At 38.0% G+C, this 24,558-nt stretch overlaps 2 protein-coding genes across 3 annotated transcripts in view; both read left to right on the forward strand.

The window, feature by feature from the left end:
- The window catches only part of LOC145675180 (uncharacterized), a 66,311-nt gene extending 45,539 nt beyond the window's left edge, over positions 1–20,772 (forward strand). Inside the window, exons 3-4 of one of the 2 annotated variants that reach the window (XM_081745556.1) lie at positions 11,793–11,893; positions 20,570–20,772. In XM_081745556.1, coding sequence (XP_081601682.1) covers positions 11,793–11,867 — 75 coding nt within the window. In that variant the 3' untranslated portion in view covers positions 11,868–11,893; positions 20,570–20,772. Of the gene's footprint in view, positions 1–11,781; positions 11,894–20,569 lie in introns of both variants that reach the window. The other variant, XM_081745551.1, reaches the window with a different exon arrangement.
- Positions 20,773–23,369: 2,597 nt separating this feature from the next.
- LOC145679158 (uncharacterized) lies at positions 23,370–24,209 on the forward strand. Its single transcript, XM_081749748.1, has one exon. The coding sequence runs from the start codon at positions 23,370–23,372 to the stop codon at positions 24,207–24,209; it is 840 nt and encodes a 279-aa protein (XP_081605874.1).
- Positions 24,210–24,558: the final 349 nt, after the last annotated feature.

Consider the following 24,558-nt stretch of genomic DNA (forward strand, 5'->3'; position numbering starts at 1 on the left):
AATTTTCCTCCGACATCTAAAAATGAGGGTAGTTTACTGAAAGATGAAAATTTAAAATAACTAAATTTTCTCAAAAACAGCTGTAACGATTTTGTTTATTTTTATAAATACATATTTTATTAACAACTTTCTATCGTAGCATGAACCATTGCTCGGAAAAAAATACATAAGATGTAATTTACTGTATGAGATGCATTTTTTCGCACAATTTTCTCAGTCACATTTCGTAAAGAAATGTTTCATTAATAACCTAACATACTGCATAACTCGTTTGTCCCGAAAATAACCAAAAGCAGTGGTTTTCTCAAGGAATGAATTTTTATGATAAATTTCTCAATATTAACTTGAATGACGAATTTGTTCTAATTTCAGTAATAAATATTTCAGTAGTAACCTTACAATATGGTATAACTCGCTTGTCCCGAAAAGAAAAATTCAAAACAGGTAGTTTACTTTGACGATCAAATTTTGCCCGACGATTTGCTTAAAAATACTCCAGCTACTTGGTCCAGATTCATAAACAATTTACAAATTACAATATAGCATAAAGCGTTTATCCTCAAAATTACAGGTAGAGTAGTTCACCTTTGGGGGTAAGTTTTTCTCGATGATCTTCGCAAAAAAAAATAAATAAAAAAAAGCCCTACTCAGCAGATGTTTGTTGTTTATATTTCATAAATAAATGTTACAAAATAACCTAACGATAAAGTATAATTGCATCATCCTGAAAATCTAGAAGTGGTATATTACTTTTGGGAGTAAGTTTTATCCTGCGATTTTCTCAAGAACAACTCAAGCGATTTTGTTCATATTTCATAAATAAATGTTTTATGAAAACACTAATAACATAGCACAGCTCTTTTGTTCTAAAAAGATACACATGAGATAGTTTATTCTTGGGGGTGACTTTCTGACGAATTACTCAGACGCTTTTGTTCATAATTCACATGGAATTACTTCCTTAATAATTCTAATATATGGCATAAGTTATTTCTAACAGAAATATGACCAATGGGTACTTTACTTTTGGCCTTAAACTTTCTTCGAACAAAGTTTTCCAAAACATTATTTTATTCGCATTTCCCAAATAAATGTTTAAGTAATAGCTGCAGACTAACACGAGTCAGTTTAAGAAATTCAAGCGAGAAAGTTAAGTGCGTTTGTTCCGTACCCTTTCTTATATTTTACACCTAATCACAATTTTCGTAACAAAATCGAAACATCTTTTTAAATGTGCCTTATTGTGACCAAATAATTCAAATGCATTGGTTCTGGATTTGATTCCCGGTGAGAGCTAGTGTATTTTCATCCAACGTTAAGGTATAGGTGACACGTCGGTGCAAAGAAAAAGGTATTTAAATAACCTAACCAAGCTAATCAATAATACAAAGAAATAATACAGTGTTACAAAATTATAGAAGAAACGTTATTAGGTAGATGCGCCTGAAATGTCCAACCGATGATTGTCAATTCCAAAGGTAAAAAAAAGTGAAAAATACAATACCAGATTAATCAGTGGTCTCTAGGTAAAGCTGTCCTACTAAGAAGTGATTGAAATACCAAAAAATGTAACCACTGGGATACATGTCAGAAGAATACACTAGGTGAGAGAGAATTTCATACTGCACATCATGGATAGTCTGCACCTTCGTTTGAGGGCGAGTATTGAAGTGTGTATATAGGTCTGCATTGAAATAAACATTAGAATATATCTGTTGAACATTGCTGGGGCTTGCAAACAGGTTTGATAGCTGGGTTTGATATTGTAACAATCCTAGCGAACTCCTGAGCCTTCCCCACTATACACTGTAAGTTAAATTCACGCTTAATTACAACTCTGTTTAAATTTAGAACTGTTCACCGTTATCACCTGTGCACCATGGACAACAGTATGATGCTCCAAAGACTAAATTACAAGAGTATGCAGATTCCAAAATTGCTTTAGTATCTAATTTTGAAAATGACTTTATGCTAGCTAACCGAGACGCCCATATCAGAAACAAATGTTTTGATCCTAAGACCAATAAAAATGTGACTGATTTTGTAATTTCCGCGTACAATGACATAAAATTGCCAAATTCTTATCAGCAGGAATCGCGTATAATAGTATCTATAAGAATGTTGTTGCCTTTTAGGTTGTAACAAATATTATTGTCATTCACTTTGTTAATTTTAATCATTTCCTGGTAATTGTTCAAAATTACGAAAATCAAATAATAACGCAGAATTATAACAACAAAACTAGACCTAACCCAGTTGCTATTCATAATGGTAGTGCCACAAGGAATAATGATCACAATACAAGAAGTAATTTCAGATTTGTGCGTAATACTAATAGGGACAATCAATCTACAAGTCGACATAATGCATTTGGAAATATTGAATTACTGCTTACTGCTTAAAGTGACATATTTGAGCGAATATTTTGTAATGTATGTTGTTTCCCTTTGCTTCTATAGCATTACAGAAAGAGTTTTTGGTAGTTGTAATTTCAATAAGTTCCCGCAATTATATGATTTTAAGCAGAGCTACAAACTTTACCAATGTTTATCATATCTCCAGAACGGTTTGATATATCAAATTGCTATAAATAGCATTATGGTCTTTACGTCCATTGAAACCTTTCTATGTTATTGGATATTTTACTTATATCTAAGCACTTTTTCGAAATAAAACCTCTCGATAAAAGCATACCATTCGTTGTATCTTTGTCTATTTATTTAGAAATACGTTATATCATAATATTTCACACTGAAATACTTTAGATGTGCATTTTCCTGTCCGTGTCACTTGCGTTACAATCGTTGTAGAGACCTCCAAAATTTGGATCTTTCTAGATGTTTGTGATGGTGTACCGTTCTTAGTTTGTAACACGGAATGATAAATACGTATAATACTGTACTTTTCGTTGAATATGTAGATTTTAAATATATAATAATCTGAGGTGGTTGCATTAAGAAAATGTAATTATATGTTGAGTTAGCAGCACAGTTAATCTAGTGACATTGGAGAGTATGTCAAATAATGTCCTGCTGTCGATATTTGCATCGTATAAAATTTCAACGTTTTGTATTAATTAGATAAAAGGGTGTATCAAGATAAATGGTCCACTCTGTACCCTAAATATGCATACACCAGATGTTACAAATTGTTCAGTGCTTATAAACCATAGATGATTAGACATGAAAGGATTAAACGAAAGCGAAATAGAAAAATATCATAGGGCGCATCAAAAATCCCTATGCTTGCCCCACAAGGTCTTTAATCATGAGACTCGGAAGATCATCAGAAAATTTTAAATAGCAACATACGAGTGCTATCTAGAAAATCACTTAGGTGGAGTGCCGCTAGGGACGGGGTGAGCGTCAACATTTTGTGCAAGGACTTTCGCACGTTTAATGCGCATCCAGCTGTGGACGTGTGAAGTTCGTATTGCTTCTGCTTTATTCATAATACATTGTTAATATGGGTGCACCGATTGAAAATCCTGTCAGTTGTGAAGTGAGGTCAGTCATACAATTTTTGTTGACGAAAATACACTAAACCGATTGACATTCATCGACAACCGTGTAAAGTTTACGGTAAAGATGTGATGAATGAAAGTGGAATGAGACGTTGGTGCCTCATATTTAAAGATAACCGCATAAACGTTCACAATGAAGACCGAAGTTGAGTTTGCCTCTTTTTTATTATTAATTATCAGTACCCAGGCCCGTGCTGGGATACTCACAAGGGCGGTGGACAAGTCTACCAAAAGAGCGCCCATTCAAACGTGAATAGGTATATATATTAAAGGTAGAGTGAGGAAAATCAACAATAATCAGGTACAAGATTTCAACAATCAAAATTAATAGTACATCGTTCAAATTAGAACACTTAGAATTCGAAAGAAAGAGAGATACACATGTGTGATTGATCTGTTTTGTCAGAGCACAGAATAAACTCTCGGAAGAAGAATTTAAATGAAAAGAAGTCTTTAACGTATCACAGTTACATCTTCTAGGCTAATGGTGACGGATGATAAATCAACGGCTTCCTGTCCAAGTTAAGAGTGTGTGAAAATAGAAAAAATAACTTTGATCTAGATTAGGTTTATAATGACCGTGCATAAGACAGAAAGCGGCAAAGATCATGTATGATGAACAGGAGTACAATTTGGGCGAAAGTAAGCTGCATTAAAAGATTTCCGTAATACTTAATTCCGTGGAAGATAATAATTCCGAGCACAGAAGCAATGAAACTCGACGAGACATAAGTTGTTGTGTGTGTTGCATAATGATACAAAGAAATATAGTTTAAACTACCGATTCCTGTTTCGTACAAAGTAGGATAACTATGAAATACTCAGAGGTATCTTGTACAGTGTTTGTGCAATGTATTATGTGTACATGAGACAGCTGTGAAGAATAACAATTCACAGCCCGATATTGTCGACATTGACCGCATTGCAAAGATAACATCGGCGAAGTAAGTTTTTCCGCGTGCGGTCAAGCACACCTGAAATTTCGGAGATGACTGCCGCAGCTATATTAACTTGAGCAACAACTTCGGCTGTCGTGGCTGGTGTTACATACAAAAAGAGTTTCTTACCCCCTCCCACAAAAAATCAAGGGGCTTGAGGTAGGGTTAACGAGGTGGTCGTAACTCAGATCCTTGTCTCCCAATCCGACGATCTGGAAATGTTTCATTTAGGTAGGTCTGCATATTCTTGTCAGAATGTGCAGATGTACTGTCATGCTAGGATCACATTAGCTGTCTTATGTTCAAGGGTACATGTTCTAACAATTTTGGGAGAACATTACATAAAAATAAAAGATACGTACTCCCACACAGGGTGTCAGATAATAAATAAGTTCCTACTACAAAATTATTCACCATACCGCATCGCACGCTCACACTAAATCTCTGCTGCTAATCGTTCACTAGAGTTGCGTGTGAATTTTTACGCCCTACACGTGGCTACTGCTAGTTTGAGGACGGTTTCTGATCATTCCAAATACGCTGTCTTCAAATTCAATTGTCCACATGGTGCGATTTCCTCCGATTTCATGTAGGGAAAATTTAATAGATTCTATCTCTCGAAGGCGAATGTGGAGGCGTGGAAAAATATAGGGAAAGTTACTCTCCTTTAAGAGCAACGGTCACGATATAAACGCCTCGCTTCTAGGCTATTTCACATTGTCTCTCCATAAATGAGGTTCATTTGTGCCAGCTCATGGACAGGGTAATCTGCCATTGCGCAGGTACGTACAGATTAACACAATCAATTTTACTTAAAAATCAACGTTTACACTTTTACATCACCATGAATACCTGGACACAACGCTCTACCGTTGAACGCAACACTTTCTATCCTATTATACAGCAATTCCACACGTAACACCGGAGCATCGGACTATGTATATCATTCACAAGACACTATGTAGATGTCTACTACAACACAGCCACGCTAATTGACATCATTCAACAACAAAACTCCAAGACAGCCTTCTGCGAAGCACTCGCAACTGGCACACAAGGGACGATAGTTTCAAAGTGTGCGAGCAAAGCATCAATCCCTTAGTACAGGGTGCGGCACGTAAAACCGGCCCGTAAAGTGAACACATAAAATGAAATGTAATGTATTGAATATGACTACTCACCTTCACAGCAGGTGCTGAAAGTGTCCTCCGCCCACTTCAACACACCTGTGAGCACGATTGAGGAGATTCATATATACCCTTGTCAGTTCTTGTGTTGTAATGCTATTGGTGACATCCTGGATCCTGGTCTTGAGTTCTTCAATTGTGTGTGGATTTGTTTCGTATACTCTTCCCTTTAACAGTCCCCATAAGTAAAAGTCACACGTGGACAAGTCTGGTGACCGAGGAGGCCACAAGCCTTTGTTGATTGTCCTCTCTGGTGTAAACATCTCATGCACAAGGGACAATGATGCAGCTGATGTGTGGCATGTTGCACCGTCCTGCTGAAAGTAACATAACTGACGCTCCTATTCGGTCAAGTGTGTATAAAACTCCTCCAGGGACTGTTCACTGTCGTCTCAAAGAATATGGGCCCAATAACGCGTGTGGCGGAAATGGCACACCAAACACCAATCTTCTCATCATGCAAGGGTACCTGGTGGATTGCGTGTGGATTTTCTGTCGACCAATACCGGTTGTTTCGGGAATTTACGTACCCAGACAGGTGGAACCACGCCTCGTCACTCATGATGAGCATTAGTGGATCCAAGAAACCACTGGCAACATTGCTCAACAGCCATGAACAGAAATGCACCCTCTTCTGCAGGTCAGGCTCCTTCAGTTCTTGCACAACACTTATCCGGTACGGTTTTAACTTCAGTCCCCTTAAAACACGTCTGCAACTTCTCTCACTCGCATGAATCTGTTGACTCAATCTCCTGGTTGATTTTCGAGGACTTCTTGTCATTATCTCCTCCACCTGCATCTTTAATTCAGGTGTGCAGACAGATGGTCGTCTGTTCCTGGGAGCATTTTGAACCGATCCTGTACGCCGCCATTTTTCAATCAATTCCTGAATGGTGCTTTTTGCTGGACAGAACGTCCTGGAAATTTCTCCCGAAACAAATTCTTTGTTTTCACAATAGATCCAGTGAGAATGAACCCTTCAACAATGGCAACACGCTCGGGTATCGAATACGGCATTATCACACACTAACACTCACCCGGCTTAACGCAACGAGGCCTTTTTCTCAACTGGTTTCGACAAGTTTCACTGGCTGCGGCTGCACGTGACTGCTGCAGGTCACGTAAGTCGACCCGACCTCGACACGCCATCTCTTGGTAGGAAGGTAGATTATTTAAGTGTTCCAAAAACACAATATACCAGAATATTACGACGGGCCGGTTTTACGTGCCGCACCCTGTACTATGAGCTACGTACGTGCTGCTACCTATACTCAAAAGTACCACATTCTCTTTCCTCCATGTAGGTATTCCTTCCAGCTCCAAGGTACATTACAACGTCGAAAAAAGATTTCCCCCATTATTTTGATATAACTCCAACAAGCATCCTTTTAGAAAATTTCTTCAGCAATGACAAAATCAAAACATAACTGGGCTACACTAGCACACTATTTTGGTATATTCACAATAGCAATGTAGTTTTTCGTAGCTGAAAGGTAAGGGACGGTTTAACAACTCCAAGGGAGAGGAAAACCTCTCGAAATGTATCTCTCGAAGAAAATTCACCTAACGGATAGATCAAGTATACTGTCCAATCGTATTTCTTTGTATCGTTATGCAACGTGTACAACATCTCATGTTTCGTCCATTTTTGTTGCTTCTGGACACAGAAGTGTTATATTTAACGGAAATACATATTACGAGAAAGAAACCCTTTAGTGCAGCTTAGTTTTGCCCAATATGTATTCACGCAATATTTGGAAATCTCTGTATCATGTGGAGAATCCCTTGTACATTCTTTCATCATATATGGTCTTTTCATTTTTGGATATTACTTGTTATGTTTCTTTACATGCCACCTGACTGTCCTATGCAGAGTCGTTTTAAACTTAATCTGGATCAAAGTTATTTTTTTTTCTATTTTCACACACTTAACTTGGACAGAAAGCCGTTGATTTATCATTCGTTACCATTAACCTAGAAGATATAACTGTGATACGTTAAATACTTCTTTTCATTTAAATTCTTCTTCCGAGAGTTTATTCTGTGCTGAGACAAAACAGATCGATCACACATGTGTATCTCTCTTTCTTTCGAATTCTAAGTGTTCTAATTTGAACGATGTACTATTAATTTTGATTGTGAAATCTTGTACCTGATTATTGTTGATTTTCCTCATTCTACCTTTAATAAAGTACTCGAAGGAATACTCCAATTACTTTGGGAGTCACCCTTGCACCGACACTATACTATATCCGATTGTACACTAATGAAATTACGATTAAAAAAAAAAAATGGATATTTTTTTTACCCGACTTCGATCCGATGTTTGTTCTTGAGTTATGGCTGCTTTCACATTTTTCTGACAAATTTTCGGGTGATCAAGACGCCGAAAGGAGTCATTTTTACACCCGAGGTGGTGTATATTTTTCGTTTTGTCTCGGTGTCAGGAATCACCTCCCAAAATTTGTTATATTAATTACGTTACACCCTGTATATATAGGGAGCTATTTTATGTATTAAAATCACCAATTTTATTTAGAAACGTAAGTAGCTAAACTGTGGAAACGTCTTTACTAGAGAAAGACTTTTAGTTCTTGTAATAAATCTTTTGTCAAACAAAATGAAGCTGAATATATACCAATAAATCAATATAGCTATATTTTTGAAACACAATAGGCACTAATTATTCGCCCACTGCTGTAAAACATACAGGAACAATCAAACTTGTAAGTAAAGAGCTTAAAAATCTTGAATTGTTTAAACTGCGCTATAATGTGATATTTCACAGGCCGCCTTTTAGAAGGGCGCACTAAAAGCCACTATGTAAATTTACTATAGAGAACTGGTATACAGAACAACAACTAAAACCTCTTATCTATAATGTTATGTTTCGCAGGCCGCTTTATGAGCAGGGCCCACTGTACTCTTCACAGGTTCTTTATCAACAGTAATAATATGTATTTATTGAACAGAAGTATGTAATGCAGAAGAATAAAGAAATTTATCTTTGATGTGGTTTCGCAAGGGCGCCTTATGTAAAGAGCGCTCTGTACGTATCACGGGTTCTTTACCAATAAAAATTAAGAATTTATTATAAAGAAAACTTGTACCTTTATTCATAATATAATGATTTGGAGGGCGCACCGGGACATGTCCCGGTGGGCTAGCACGGGCCTGTCAGTACCGTAAAATGGCGGAACATTGGCAAGTTTGTTAAGTTATATATATATATATATATATATATATATATATATATATATATATACGATTTTTTCAGAAACTAAGGCATGTACCGAATTAAAGCTGCCATTTTTAAATTGAGGTAACTTTATTACGCATTGTATAAGTTTATGTTTTACATGTATTGATAGCACGAACATTAACTTAGAAATTAATATACTTTTCATTGTTTTATGTTGCAGGGTACAGATACAGCAATGAATGAAAGAGATCGCCGTCAAAGAGTCGTCGACAAATGGCTCCAAAATCCTTGTCGCTCGTGGAGTTTTATTGCGAAGGACCTAAAAATGCCGCGCAGGAACTGTCCAAACCATACTGACACAGTACATTACGACTCAATCGATCGAACGACAACCACACAATCGAAATCCTTACGGCCCACATGACCCTCAACTTCACAAAAGGATCGTGAGTGCCATAAAGAAGAAGCCTAGTGCTTCGGTCGGGGATTGTTTCCAGGAAGTGCAACACAAGCGTCAGCATGGTGCAGAGATCGAAGCAACGCGAAAATATGAGGACATACAAAAAACAGAAGATGCCAAGAGTTTCAGAAAATCAGCGCACCGTCATCACATCACGTGCTCGCAGACTCTATGATTACCTCGGACGCGAAAATCGTCACATCATTATGGACGACGAAACCTACGTCAAGGCCGACTTTTCAGCCCTTCCTGGCCAACAATTCTATATTGTCTCACCTGGACAGCATCTCCCACGAACCGAAACAACGGTCGCAGTGGGGAAATTCGACGAGAAATATCTTGTGTGGCAGGCGATCTGCGAGTGCGGAGAAAGGAGTTCAGTTTTTGTCACGAAGGGTGCGGTGAACGCACAGATCTATGTCCAAGAATGCTTCCAAAAGCGACTGCTGCCACTAATTCGAAAGCACGATGTCCCCACTATATTCTGGCCTGATCTCGCCCCAGCCCACTACGGCAAAGCGACGATAGAATTCATGAAGAACAACGGGATCTAATTTGTCAAAAAAGACATGAACCCACCTAACGCCCCGCAGTGCCGACGTATCGAGCGTTATTGGGCGCGAGTGAAAGGCGTTTTGAGGAAGACAGGTGAAGCTACGAAAACCATTCAGGAGTTTCAGCGAAAGTGGATTGCTGCTGCCAGGACGATCAAGAAAGTGTCTGTCGAAATCCTCATGAAGGGAATCCGTAAGAAGCTGAGCCATGAATACAATCCATGAACTCTTTGCATTGTTTCTTTGAGCATACTTTAAGTCAATTACTTGCTCTCAATAAATGTAAAACAGAAATTTGTACAATGCATAATTTAATTCAGTACATGCCTTATTAAAGATTCATTTCTTTGAAAAAAAAAAGTCAACATGACATTTGAACCTTCCTTTTGTAATATCTGTAAAATCTTTTTTCAAAATTCGAATTTGTACCTACATTAAAAAAAAAAAAAAAAAAAAAAGTTCTTGGTGCCAATTTTATCCCGTATACGGGTAACTTTGGCAAGTCATTTATAAGGCTTGATTTTAGAAAATTTACTCAATAGAGGCTACATTGGCACCTAAAAACATTTATAAAAATATTTGACTATATTTTTAGTTTATTAAAACCATTAATTGTATAATTTATATATAGGAAAACAGACTTCCTAGATTACAAAAATTGAATGAAGAAAATTACAAAAATAGAATGTTGAATCATTATAACAGAATTTGAGGTGTTCAATTAAGGATACTGGTGTTGCACATTGGACATTCATAATAAGGGTCTGTAGCAGTGGTGCCCGAAGAAAATTTTCTAGGTGGGCATCTCCATGGTTGCTATATTACGCATATATTTTCGTGAGCCAGGGGGGCCCGGGCCACACCCTGCTCCCCTGGACGCCCATGGTCTAGTGTTCTCATTACAATTGCCACACATCCAATTTAAACAGTTCACACAGTGAACCCAATTCGGACCTGAATAATTACTCCAGACATATGAACAAGAATGGCATTGGTCTTTATTTAATGAGCTGTTTGCAACCGGTAATTGTTGAAAAGCAGATCAAATTAAAAAAGAGCTAAAAAGAGAAAAAAAATTTGCCATAAAACAGCTTTCCCAAATTTATCCTGCTCTATGCCAACGTTACCCCATTTTACGGTACCTTTACAAGGGCCAAAGGTAAAGGGTTTGTTATTTACTGTTATTCACTTGCACAAAACGGGACAAATACTATATTTTGCATCTACTGACGGAATGGCCGGGATATGCCCCTAAAACGGGACTGTCCCGGTCAAAACGGGACGTATGGTCGCCCTAGCAAGAACTCACAATTAAATGGTGGCAATTACGTAAACGGAAATTCCTACAAAAGTTTCTTTTTTGTTTGTTTTTCGATGATCTTTCCAATGATATACAAAATGACATACTTTGTTTTTAAAATTTTCGGGCTCCATGATAGAGAACCCTGTGGAGCTATCAGAGCGCTCTACTGTATTTGATGCATCCTCTGATATTTCACTTTTTGTTTCATTCTTTTATCGTTTGTGATTTGTAAGCACTGAACATTTTACATTAATCTCTGAATCACCTGGTATTTATGTATGTGTGGAACTGCTTCATAAATATACATGGACCACTGCTTTTCAACTCCGCACACCAGTAAGCTGGGATGAAGTTTAGTCATTTTTGCGAATATCTAGCATCGAATTATCTTTAGCAAATGTAATTTCAGCTTTGCTTCTTAATATTATAATTTAAGGTATTTCCTTTAATTTTTTGATGGAATTTACAAGTTAATATAAGACATTTGTTGAACATAAGATATAAAGAAACTTTACTTTAAAAAAAGAAATAGAAAATAGAAAAGGTCTGACGCACTTTAAATCTAGGGACTAGTGGAATGTTTCCTGTTTTTAATGTTTCCTTTCTTATACTAGATTCTGGAAAGTTCACAGGTGTTACTCAGTATGGTAAAACGAGAATCAGCGACTCTGGAAGAAACCAGCAAGAAGCATGTAATTGACCACCGGAAGGATAAAACAAGTACAAGTAAGTTATTTTTTAAATATATAAACAAATGTATAAATGCCTGTTAAGCCCACTGGTGCCAAGGTGCATTTACGTATAGTAATTAGTAGATTGTTTCAGGCAAGAACAATACAGAAGATTGTCCATGATTATTTTTTAAATAAACTTTTTAACTACTTACTTGTCCACAGGAGCGTCGGAACCGGGGGAGGGGAAATGGTGGCAGCTGCCCCCCCTGAAATTTTCATGGAGGGCAAGATACTCGTTTTGCCCCTCCACTTTCAGACTGTAAAAACATCACACAAGAGTGATTATATGAACTAAATTTTGTTTCTTTATGGTAATGTGAAAAAATTCTCTATTCCAGATTCATCTTTCTCTTTTTCTTACCCCATATTAGACAGAAAGATTTAGGAAAAAGAATTGAAAATTATCTTTCTTTCCATTGCTGTACATTCTTAAAACACTGTAAATTGTTTAAGTAATCGTAAGTCTGCAATATGAAACGAGTCGTTGAGCGAGATTTTAAAGTTCAAAAAAGATAATAGTTTAAATGCGTAACAGGCCATTTAAATATATTTTCTATAAATTTAAATTATTCTTACAAACAAATACAGAATGCAGTAAGTTTTATAGTGAGGAAATATGTATTCCTTGTGAGCACTAATGAATGACAGTATTTAGGACGTTCTTGCTTGAAGAGGGGACAGGGGGAGACACATTCACAAACGTCAGCAAACACCTCCGACAAATGTGTATGCGTAGGTGGGTCCTGGGACTCCAGACCTTCCCCGAAATTCCGACTTTTCTGTATATTTAATTAATATAATCTAACCTCGTGTTGGATTTTCGCGTGTTACAAGTCCCGTTCTTCTGTGAAAACATTTACTGTCAACATCGTAATATTGGTAATAATGTTTCGTGAATAATTATTAAACATTTTTGTGTTAAAAGTGCAAGCATAAGGTGAAAAATGAGTAACCTATATTCATTCTTAGAAAGTAGCAAAAGTCGATTATAGCGTTTGTGCAAAGGGCTGTATTTAAGCAGTTAATGATATCTCTATGTCCTAATTATGTATGAGTCGAGACACGATTTTCTGGTAATTAAGAATTCGTAAATTCGTTATAAAAATATGCGTAAAACGGGATAAAATCGGAGAATAAAAATTCAATGTAAGAACACTATTTTCCTTGGCAATTACAGTTAGTTACCTTTTATTTCACCTTAATTTCCACTCATCACTCATCATGACATGTAAAACAATATTCGAATTTTTAAAAAATAGCACTAAGCATCCTCATTGAATAAAGAGTTGAAACTTGTAAAGTTCTAGATAACTGGCCCAACATATGAAGTACAAAGAACAGTGCAAGGAATAAAATTTTAAAAGCAGTCTTCTATTTCCATCATTTAAAAAAAAAAAAAAAAATTAAAAAATTCTCTTGTGATAATTTCGTGAGATCAAGAAAGCTGAAATAGTGTGAACTGGATAATAATGAAAATAAAACCGTAATCAAAACGTTTGAATGGAAATACATTTTGATTGCTTGATTAAATTGTAAGGTTCTTTGTCAGCAGTGGCTATATAGGACGGGACCTACTGTTTAAAGTGGACTTCGAACTATTACTCGGGTTTGTAACCGAGGCTTTAGTCTAGTAGGTTTTGAACCAGCGATCGCGCGCGCCAAAACGAGCTCTTAGTCATGTGACCACGAAGGATCTATGAATACAAATTCATGTCACGTGATTTTCACACATTTTCACGCTAAACAAAATCAGCGCGTATGAAGAAAACACGTGTAAGTTTTCACCACTAAAAGTTTACTCACGGTCAAGTATGCAGAAGGGATAAATAAGGAGTGTATCAAAAAGTAGTTAGCAACATTGCATATGTCAGGAAAGTCAGAAGAAAAGATAAAAAGTGAAGCAAACCCACATTTTTATTAATAGAGAACCTCTATGTATCTACATGACAAAGAAAATACAACTTACATGTCCCGTCGTACATATGAACGCAGTTTCTGTTTAATTCCAGCCATTAACCGTTGCACAGTCTCGACGGTGCATTTCCTCGATGCTTCAGCCCAGTTTCTCTTGAAGTCCGCCATGTTGCGCACTGGTTTATTATTCTTTCGGAAGTTGCATTTGACAATTGTCCAATATCTTTCGATTGGACGGAGTTGTGGGCAGTTTCGTGGATTCATGTGTTTCCCTACAAACTCGATGTTCTGTTCATTGAGCCACCGTACTGTCGTCTTAGCATAGCTTGCTGTTGCTAAGTCGGACCAAAACAAGGGGGGATTGCATGCCTTTTATACAATGGCAGCAGTCTTTTTTGTAGACATTCCTTTCGGTACACTTCTGCGTTTATGGTGAATTCTGCATTAAAAAATACCGGAGCGCAAACCACAGGGGCAGATTGCCTGCCATACCGGTACTTTTTTCCCAAATTTTTGCACGTCAACGTACCTCTGTGCAGCACATACATCCCCAGCATTACGTGCAGTATAATATTGGGGTCTCGGAAGTGTTTTTGAGTCCTCTTTTACGTACGTTTCATCGTCCACCAACACACATCGCTCTGGTGACTTTACGATGTTGTCATACAGCTTGCGGGCTCTTGTTTGTACCGTTTGTCTCTGCTTTGGTGTTTGTTTCTCACGTTTTTGCTTCTTATAGGTCTTCAAATTATGTCTGGCCTTGATACGCTGAATCATTCCTATGGACGTTCTCGCTTTGGTAGCCAAATCCCGCACAGACATTGATGGATTTTGGTGTATCAACCGCACAACTTCACGGTTTTTTCGCCCGGATCTCGGCATATCTTCAAAGCTGTAATGTTCACCGAATTTCTCAATGACCGATTTCACAGTTGTATGATGAACCCACACTTTTTTCCTATCTGATTGTATGTTATGCCTTTGACGGTGCACCAATTGTGCAGGATTTCCCACTTCACTTCCCGTTTCACACGCGACATTTCCCATTCAACTCGGAACACAGCAACAAGCACGCAGCTTTCCGTTTACAAGACTTCAACTGACCAGGTGCTTCCAGGTTTTGCCGTCTATGCAGCCTCACAAGTGCACACCGACACCCCCAATGTTGCTAACTACTTTTCGATACACTCCTTAATGGTAATGAATAAACTGCAAAAGCGTCGAAAAATTGTCACTTTTCCGTAAATTTCGTGAAATATCGAGACTTGTTACAAATTTCGCTAATTCGACAAAATTTCGTGTTTAATCGCTAGCGTTATATAGATTAATAAATATTGAAAATATATATGTATATATCATCCAGTTTCTACTTTGTATTCCAATCTCTGCGAGATCCATCTTAATATTGTCTTCCCATCTGCGCCTAGGTCTTCCTAATGGTCGTTTTCCGATTGGTCTTCCAGTCAAGACTTTGAAAGCGTTTCTACTTTCTTCCATTCTAGCTACATGACCCGCCCACCTAAGCCTCCTAGACTTGACGACCCTAATAATGTTGGGTAAACCGCATAAATTATGTAGTTCCTCGTTATGAAGTTTCCGCCATTCCCCATTCCCGTTCCTCTTGGGTCCGAATATTCGTCTCAGGATCTTGTTCTCAAATACTTTCAGTCTATGTTCTTCCCTCAGAGTAAGTGACCATGTTTCGCATATATATACAGGGTGTCATTTTTACCTTTATCGTTCCACGGATCGTGCTCAACTAATACTTTTATTAAGTACAGAGTCGAGTGTAGCCAACAATGTATGGGGACATAACAGCAGTTAAATGTGTCAGGGAAAGTTTGCTATTTTTATCGTGACCAATCTTCTGTATTGTATGAAGAATTGCTTGTGAGCAACGATGCGACTTACTGTACGCTAAGGGAGACGGATGATTGAGGCAAATGGATGACGATGCAAAATTTGGTGAAATGAGAATGTGGGAAGAAACGGAAGTATCCAAGAAAACTCAGACACGATGTTGTCTACCACACACTTACTTGGCTGGAGATCGAACCAGGGGCCCCATACATCAGCGGTAAGTGCTTTACTACCGAGACATGTTGCTCTTACACCTCTTCCCTCCTTCATTCATGAGATCCAAATGATTCCAACTAGTATACTAATGTTAGTATTGCGTGGCTTTCGGGACATTTGCGGACAGCAATCCCTTCTGGTATACTCTTTGCATAGCTGTAATTGAATGCGTTAACCAGTAATTCTTCACAAGGAAGAACAATTGCTATACCTTGTACTATATCTTTACAGTGTCTAACGAAATTGACGGGAAAAGCTGCCACGCCCTATGAATACATGCTTCATCTCTTGACATGGGAATGCCAGTTCATCTCTGACACAATCAAACTTCTAGGGCTGCAGTTCAATCCAAAACTAAAATGGCCATTTGCGATGTATCCCCGTGAATAAATAATTTTATATATATATATAGGGTGAGTCAACCGTGTTGGACATCCTTATAATTCAAAGCCGGGAGGAAACAAGTGAAAAGTAAATATGGCAACATAATGGGTGAGGAGCCGAAACTTTAGAGGTATATGTCGATCATGACTGGCATCTTGGATTCATATTCAATAACACTAGCTCAAGCACACGAATGCAGTTTTTTTTTTTGGGGGGGGGGGGGTGTTCGGGAGTGCATGCCACAGTGCAAGTTCTATCAGGGTGGTATCTACTAGTCGGGAAAACCTGGAAAAGTCAGGGAATTTTCTGTACATTTTGAAAAGTTTTGCCATACTTAGGTTTATTTCATCGCTTTTACATTTTATCTGCACAATGTTTGCAAAACAACTTTTCGCTACAGCAGAACTCGTCATACAATGAAGGACTTCCGAAAGGAGTTGGCAATCGTTGCGTCTGGAGCTCGTGGTTCCTGATGTCCAGGGGTGTAGTAGCTAGGCTATTGCAACCGGTGACCCAAAATAAAGTCCTATATAACACTTGTTCTGATCTTGTTGATTTTATTGTAGTGATAAGTAAGCCTAAATATGTATGGTTAACTCTATTTAAATCTAATGTATGTACGCATTATAATATAATGCGTACATACATTAGATTTAAAACTCCTATTCCATTTCCTCCATATATCCCATTTTCAGTGCAGTTTGCCGTTCTACGTGTCTTTTGTGATGTTTATTATTATTTTACAGATAATTCTATGTATATTTTTAGTATACTAGTAACTTTAATAAGACATTTTTTTTTGTTGTAGAATAATAAAAAATTTAATAGTAGTAAATCACTTGAATAGTCCAGTTTATGTAACTGAGTATACCTCATGAGTAAGTGGTATGAAATGTAAAATCTGTATACGCATTTTTGTGTATTATGATGTATATTTTATCATTCACACTTTTTGTATTTGAATATATATAGCAAATATTAATATGAATGGTATATATTCCAAACTATTTCGTGTTGAGATTTGCTCTTCTTGCACAAGAAAACATCCATTTATAGATGTTAAAATTGAAGAGTATCTCATTTTTGCCAAAAAGTGACATTGGCCCTTTTAGACCCAAGCCACAGATATATATATATATTAGTTGTATTGAAACAAGGAGCCGAGAGGGATGCCCATCAAAAAATACATTGTATTTAACAATATAAGCCAGCAATAAATAGGAACTTATTTTAGCGTTGTTCATATTTATATAACAGCTGTCGTATCTAAGAGAACAGATTGTAAAACTACAAGTATTTAGAAAATAGCGATTACTTATCTTCTCTAAAATAGTCTGAAAAATTTTCTGTTTCAGTATACGAGGGCTATCCAGAAAGTAGATTATGTTTTGGAATAAAAAATCAACAAAGTATAGGAAACAAATTTTATTATATACAGATGAAAGCCACACACAAATACTACTTTTCGACATAGTCACCATTCAAATTATGGCATTTATCGTAGCGAAGTACGAGCTTGGAAATTCCTTCGTCGAAAAATTCGGCCGCCTGCGACTTCAACCACTTCGTTACCTCTTCTTGCAGCTGTTCGTCGTCATCAAAACGCTGCATAGCCAGCCACTTCTTCATTGCTGGGAATAGGCTTGGTGCCAGGTCGGGACTGTACGGCGGATGAGGAAACAACTCCCACTGAAAAGATTCAAGAACTTCACGCGTGACATTTGCCGTGTGGGGCCGGGCGTTGTCGTGAATCAACAAGATCTTAGAGCTCAACATTCCTCTGCGCTTGTTTTGAATTGCTCTTCTGAGGTTTTGCAGAGTTTGGCAGTACCTTGGAGCGTTTATTGTAGTGCCTCTTTCCAGGAAGTCCACCAAAATCACACCTTTTCTGTCCCAAAAAACAGTCGCCATCATCTTCCTTGCCGACATTGTTTGCATGCATTTCTTGGGTTTTTGGGGAGAACCTGTGTTCCCCCACTGCATTGATTGCAATTTCGTTTCACAGTTCACGTGTTTCACCCATGTTTCGTCACCAGTAACGATGCGATCGAGTAAAGAGTCACCATCCTTATTGTAGGCGTCCAAAAAGTGCAACGCTGCAGCCATTCGCTGATTTTTGTGGTCCTCTGTCAAGATTTTTGGAATCCATCTTGCACAAAACTTGTGGTAACCAAGCTTTTCGATGATGATTTCGTGCAACAAACTTCGCGAAATTTGTGGAAAACTCAAAGAAAGTTCCGTTATTGTGAACTTTCGATTTTCACGGACTTTAACATCGACTTTTTCGACAAGTTCGGCAGTCACTTTGCTGGGTCTCCCACTTCGATCTTCGTCGTGAACATTGGTTCGGCCATTTTTAAATCTTATGACCCACTGTCGCACTCCACCTTCAGTGATAATGTTGTCCCCATACACTTCACACAGCTGCCGATAGATTTCTATCGGTTTACAGTCTTTTGCTGTCAGAAACCTTATTACTGCACGCACCTCGCAGCTCGCGGGATTTTCAATTAACGCAGACATTTCAAACCGTCACAGTATCTTAACGGAGCACAGCACGAACCTCTCACTAGCACGGCTAGATGCCGACTGAGCTGCGCAACGCTCTGACCCCAAGATGGCCGCGCTAGCCCCGCCCCTAGCGGACACAGACGAAAACGTAATCTACTTTCTGGATAGCCCTCGTAGAATACCTGGAAAAGTCAGGGAATTTTATTTGTCTGAAATAGTGGACACCCTGTCTATGTGGTTTCCAACCCGTGCAATGCATAATTGTAGTCGCCGCAACCATTCTGACTGTACATGGAGATGTCGGATGAAATTTGGTCACAGGCGTGCTGGATGCGTGCCTCAAAGTTTCTCAAATCGCGGATTCCCTCAGCATACACAATCTGCTTAAGATACTCTCACAGATAAAAATCAAGGGGCGTTAGACTGGCTAGATATTTACTGCTGCCGAATCCTTATAGTAGGTTTTTCGCTTTTGGTATAGTGCAACCATAAAAGACTTTCAACGAACAAAATTGAAGCTTCTAGACAGAGGCACAGATTTATTGAGGTAGAGGAAGAACACGCCTAAAATTGGCGTTTCTGCTATTATATGAGTTGTTGGCGTCCAAATCAGGTGAATTCCTTTTTCCGACCGTTCAACTATGTTTCATTTGAATAAGGACCTTTGTACACAGTTAGCAACATTACATGTTCTGTTTTTGTTTTTATTTTCTAAACATTAACTACGAGGGCAGATCAATAAGTAACACAACAATTTATGTAGACGAAAATGTAATAGAACAATATCGTGTAACACCAAGAAAATAAACAAAGTAAAGCTCATATCAAAGCTACTTTTCAGCATAGCCGCCAAGTTTCTCAATACTTTTCTTCATCCTAGGACAAGTTTCAAAAATACTGTTCCATCTTGCGGGAATATGGCAATTTGCACATCGCCTACTTAACTTCGTTATTAGAACTGAAACGTTGGCAGGCGAAGAATGTTTTCATCATCCATAAAGATGATAGTCTGAAGGTGCCAAATTAGGATTGTACGGCGCCTGCTCGAGCACCTCCCACCCAAACTTCTCGAGTTTCTCATAAACAGAAGTAGCAATATAGAGACGTGCATTGTGATGGAGTTCGGTGTTTCCGGCCTCAATGTTAGAGCGTTTGCAGCATTCACAGTGGCCTCTCATGTTGGAAAATCCATCAGCAGAACTCCTTGCATATTCCTAACTACTATTAACACCTTTTTCGTAGAATGAGTCACCTTGGATTTCTTCTTTGTCGACGAATCGATATGATTTTTTTTTCCATGGATGCCTGATTTGTTTCATGAGTAGTGGTAGCCCAGGCCTCGTTACATGTAACGGTATGTTCCAACAGAGGATGTCCTTCAGCGTACCATGCCAGGTGGTCCGGACACGCCATCATTCGCTGCCCTTATGAACGTCTCTGAGGTTCTTTGCCACCCTCTGAGTACTCATTTTATGAAAATTCGGATTGTCGTGCACCACATCATACACTGTACGTGTACGAAATGTTGAATATGCTCGAAGATGTATTCACCGGTCATGGCCGTGATATTCTGTTTGCTTTGAGCTGTTACTGGACGCCCGGTACGTGGTTGCCGATTACGTGCGAGCTTCAAAGTACTTTTTTCAATTTTCACGTCCCAGATCAGTATAATATCCCGTAAAAATGTATACTATATTTATTGATCCGTCCTCGTAAATCTAATATAGGTGAAAATAAAATTCCTATTATAAATCTGATTTATAAAATGCATTGTACTTTTCAGATATTATTGAAGAGGCTATTTAAGAAGAAAATCAACTTTGAGAAGTTTCTCAGATATTCAAAATTTAACAAGAGCTTCTAACAAAGCTTGCTATTTTTACACGGGAAGTGAAAAATATTCTAAATTATTGTAATGTAAATATGAAATATTTTTAAAACTGTATAAATTCTTGGCAATAACAGTTATTTTATTAAAAAATCTCAAAGGTGTTTTATTGCAGATTAAACATAACAGTTTCTTTTAAATCGTAGATTAAGTAGTGCCTGATTTTTAAAGAGCATGTGTCACGTCGCATTGAGTTTTCCTGATACAATAAATAGTAAATGGTTTAAAGTGCTTATCACCAAATCGCAGATCACAAGTTTGAATTTTGGCCTTTGGCCTCATTACCTAGAACGTGTAGTGGGCACGCAGCATGCATATTTGTTTCACTAGATTTCGTTTTCCCGTTGGACTTCAATGCGTTAAAATGTGCTGCAAGTAGCTAAGAAGCTCTGCTTCACTTTACGATGGTTACTGTTAGTAAAAGACGAAAAAGTTGCTAAATATTGTTATTGCAGCATTGTATAATAGTCTAACTTGCTATTTATTCTAATATGCAATATATATATCCTGCAGGATAACAATTATTGACAATCATCTATTCTGGGATGTGCATTATATCGTTCCTTGAGCTAAAGTAAATTATTTATTGATGTTTCAATAGACTTCCCTAATATTTAGGGTGATCGATTAGAAATGCCAGGGAAGTTATATAGGTATAGATTATATATCCAGAATATACAGGGTGGCGCGTATTGTATCTACCAGTTGCAGTTGGCAACCCTGATCAAATGCGCGTACGAATGCTGCGCATGCTTACGGCACTGAATAGCAGGGCCTCTGGCAATTAGTTTACCATGGAGCGGTGGTCTGTGCAGACGCGAATTGCGGCGGTGGAAGCCTTTATCCGAACCGGTTCTGTCAGTGAGGCTCAGCGGGCACTGCGACGAAACAGTGATGATCGCCATGTTGCTATACCCGAGAGACACAGTATTCTGACAAGTAAACCTTACGTTTGGGTGAATCGAGTTGCTGACTGAGACACATATGAGAAAGTAGTACTAAATGTGGTTAGTATTTCAGTGAAGTTGTAGGTGCGAAGCTCCAGGGGTTTAGGAGATACAGCTACCAGAACATCACATGGAAGTACAGAATAGTCTGCATACAGTTGGAGGTAAAAGCTCTGTAAGACCTCTTGTAACGACAAAAGGTGAATAACAAATATATGGGTATATATTAGGACTACGGGGAAGTCACATAGTAAGGGTATACCTGACGGCGGCCATCTTGAAATACGCCATTTTGAATTAAAGTTAAGATTTTAAAATAGGAATAGGGTCATGTGATACATGATTTAAGGTGCAAATTTAATCAGAAGAACAATGGTCACGTTAATTTTGAGTCACGCACAATTGGAAAAATGTAACAGGGAAATTAAATATTGTTGCAGTATATGTATTAGTCCTTTACCCCACCTTGTAAATTTTGTTTTAATGATAATAATTAAATAAAAAGCAGGTGGATAAATATTAGGTCTATAGTAAAAGTTGCCTTGATGGTGGCCATGTTCAAATCCGACATTTTGAAGCAGACAAAATTTTTAAACAAAATGCATAACAGTGATACCTTATTAATAGCAAATTTTACCATAACTGCAACGGTATAACCATTTTTGCTTTATCATTAACCAGCACAAAATTAAATGGATCACTCCTTACGACTACCGCTTTGACGGAATTGTTAACGACAGATGTGTCAAGTGTAACTCGATTGCCTTTGTCAGGTGTGCTCACTGTGAGCAGAGCATTTGTGCAAGTGATGCACTCTTTTCGGAACTACATATTGATTCTATTAATTGATGACTTTTCTGGAAAAAAGACCCAAGTTCAATTATGAATCAATTCCTCTTTGGTCATTTTTCCTTAAATTAGCAACTTGTGAATGCGATAACAAATGCTGGTTCATGATAAAGCAAAAATGGTTATACCGTTGGAGTTATGGTAAAATTTGCTATTAATAAGGTATCAATGTTATGCGTTTTGTTTAAAACTATTGTCTGCTTCAAAATGGCGGATTTGAACATTGCCGCCATCAAGGCAACTCTTACCATAGACCTAATATTTATCCACCTGCTTTTTATTTAATTATTATCATTAAAACAAAATTTACAAGGTGGGGTAAAGGATTAATACATATGCTGCAACAATATTTAATTTCCCTGTCACTTTTTACCAATTGTGCGTAACTCAAAATTAACGTGACCATTGTTCTTCTGATTAAGTTTGCACCTTAAATCATGTATCACATGACCCTATTCCTATTTTAAAATCTTAACTTTAATTCAAAATGGCGTATTTCAAGATGGCCGCCGTCAGGTATACCCTTACTATGTGACTTCCCCGTAGTCCTAATATATACCCATATATTTGTTATTCACCTTTTGTCGTTACAAGAGATCTTACAGAGCTTTTACCACCAACTGTATGCAGACTATTCTGTACTTCCATGTGATGTTCTGGTAGCTGTATCTCCTAAACCCTTGGAGCTTCGCACCTACAACTTCACTGAAATACTTACCACATTTAGTACTACTTTCTCATATGTGTCTCAGTCAGCAACTCGATTCACCCAAACGTAAGGTTTACTTGTGAGATGGGTGAGACAGTGGCGGGCCACAGGTAGTGTTGTGAACCGGAAATCACCAGGTCGTGGACGAAGTGTTCGAACAAATGTAAACTTGGAACGAGTGCGCGTAGCGATGGAACGCAGTCCCAAACGTTCAGCACGGCAACATGCACGAACATTACATTTGACACGACGTTCATTGGGTCGTTTGCTGGGTGATTTGAAGTTCCATCCGTATAAACTGCAGGTGGTACAAGAGTTGAGAGCCATTGATAAGGAAAACAGACTCAATAACTGCCAGAACATTCTTGAGTTGATTAACCGAGATCCACTGTTCCTCCAACAACTTTTGATGTCCGATGAAGCAATCTTCCACCTGACTGGGTATGTTAATAAGCAAAACTTCCGGTATTGGTCTCAGGAGAATCCTCGTTCATTACATGAAAAGCCTCAAGGTAGCCCAAAAGTTGTGGTATGGTGTGCAGTTGGAATGTGTGGCATTATTGGTCCCTATTTTTTTGAGGATGACGCCGGACATGCAACAACTGTAAATTCCGACCGCTACTGCCATATGTTACAGACGTTTCTCATTCCGGAATTGCAGGAAAGGGGTGTGATCAATAACGTTTATTTCCAGCAAGACGGTGCTACGGCACACACGGCACGCCAAAGTATGTCTATACTCAGAGAAACATTTCCAAACCGCGTGATATCCCGATTTGGCGATGTCTCATGGCCATCCCGTTCCCCAGATTTAACAGCTCCTGATTACTTCCTCTGGGGATATGTTAAGGAAAGGGTCTTTGCCAATCGCGTGAAGACAATTGACGAACTGAAGACTGCCATTCGTCATGTGATAAGTTCCATTCCACAGGATACGTTAATGCGTGTGATGAATGCCTTCCCACGTCGCCTGCAGCAGTGCATCCAGGAAAAAGGCGGACATTTACAGGACGTTATTTTTAAAGTTTAGTGAGCTCCTTCGACAAGTGTTGTACAGTGTACAAATTGCCAGTCCATATACTTATATTCCATAACAGTTTTGCATTAAAACTTGCATAACACACCTTTGTATTTTCATTTGAAGTTGGTAGATACAATACGCGCCACCCTGTATATACTGGATATAAAGAATAATTACAGTATGCATGGGACGTAAGTTATTTAGACGCCTTTTGCTTATAGAAACGTTTTAAAATACATTGGTGATTACAAACTACTCTGAATTTGTAAAATCAGATACATCAATTTAGTTATGTATTGGTTAAAGATATCTTATAAAAATACAGATATAACACATGGAAACTGAGTACGTGTCGTTA

This window comes from Thermobia domestica, chromosome 2 (assembly GCF_964235325.1).
Source record: "Thermobia domestica chromosome 2, izTheDome1.hap1.1, whole genome shotgun sequence".
Classification (NCBI taxonomy): domain Eukaryota; kingdom Metazoa; phylum Arthropoda; class Insecta; order Zygentoma; family Lepismatidae; genus Thermobia; species Thermobia domestica.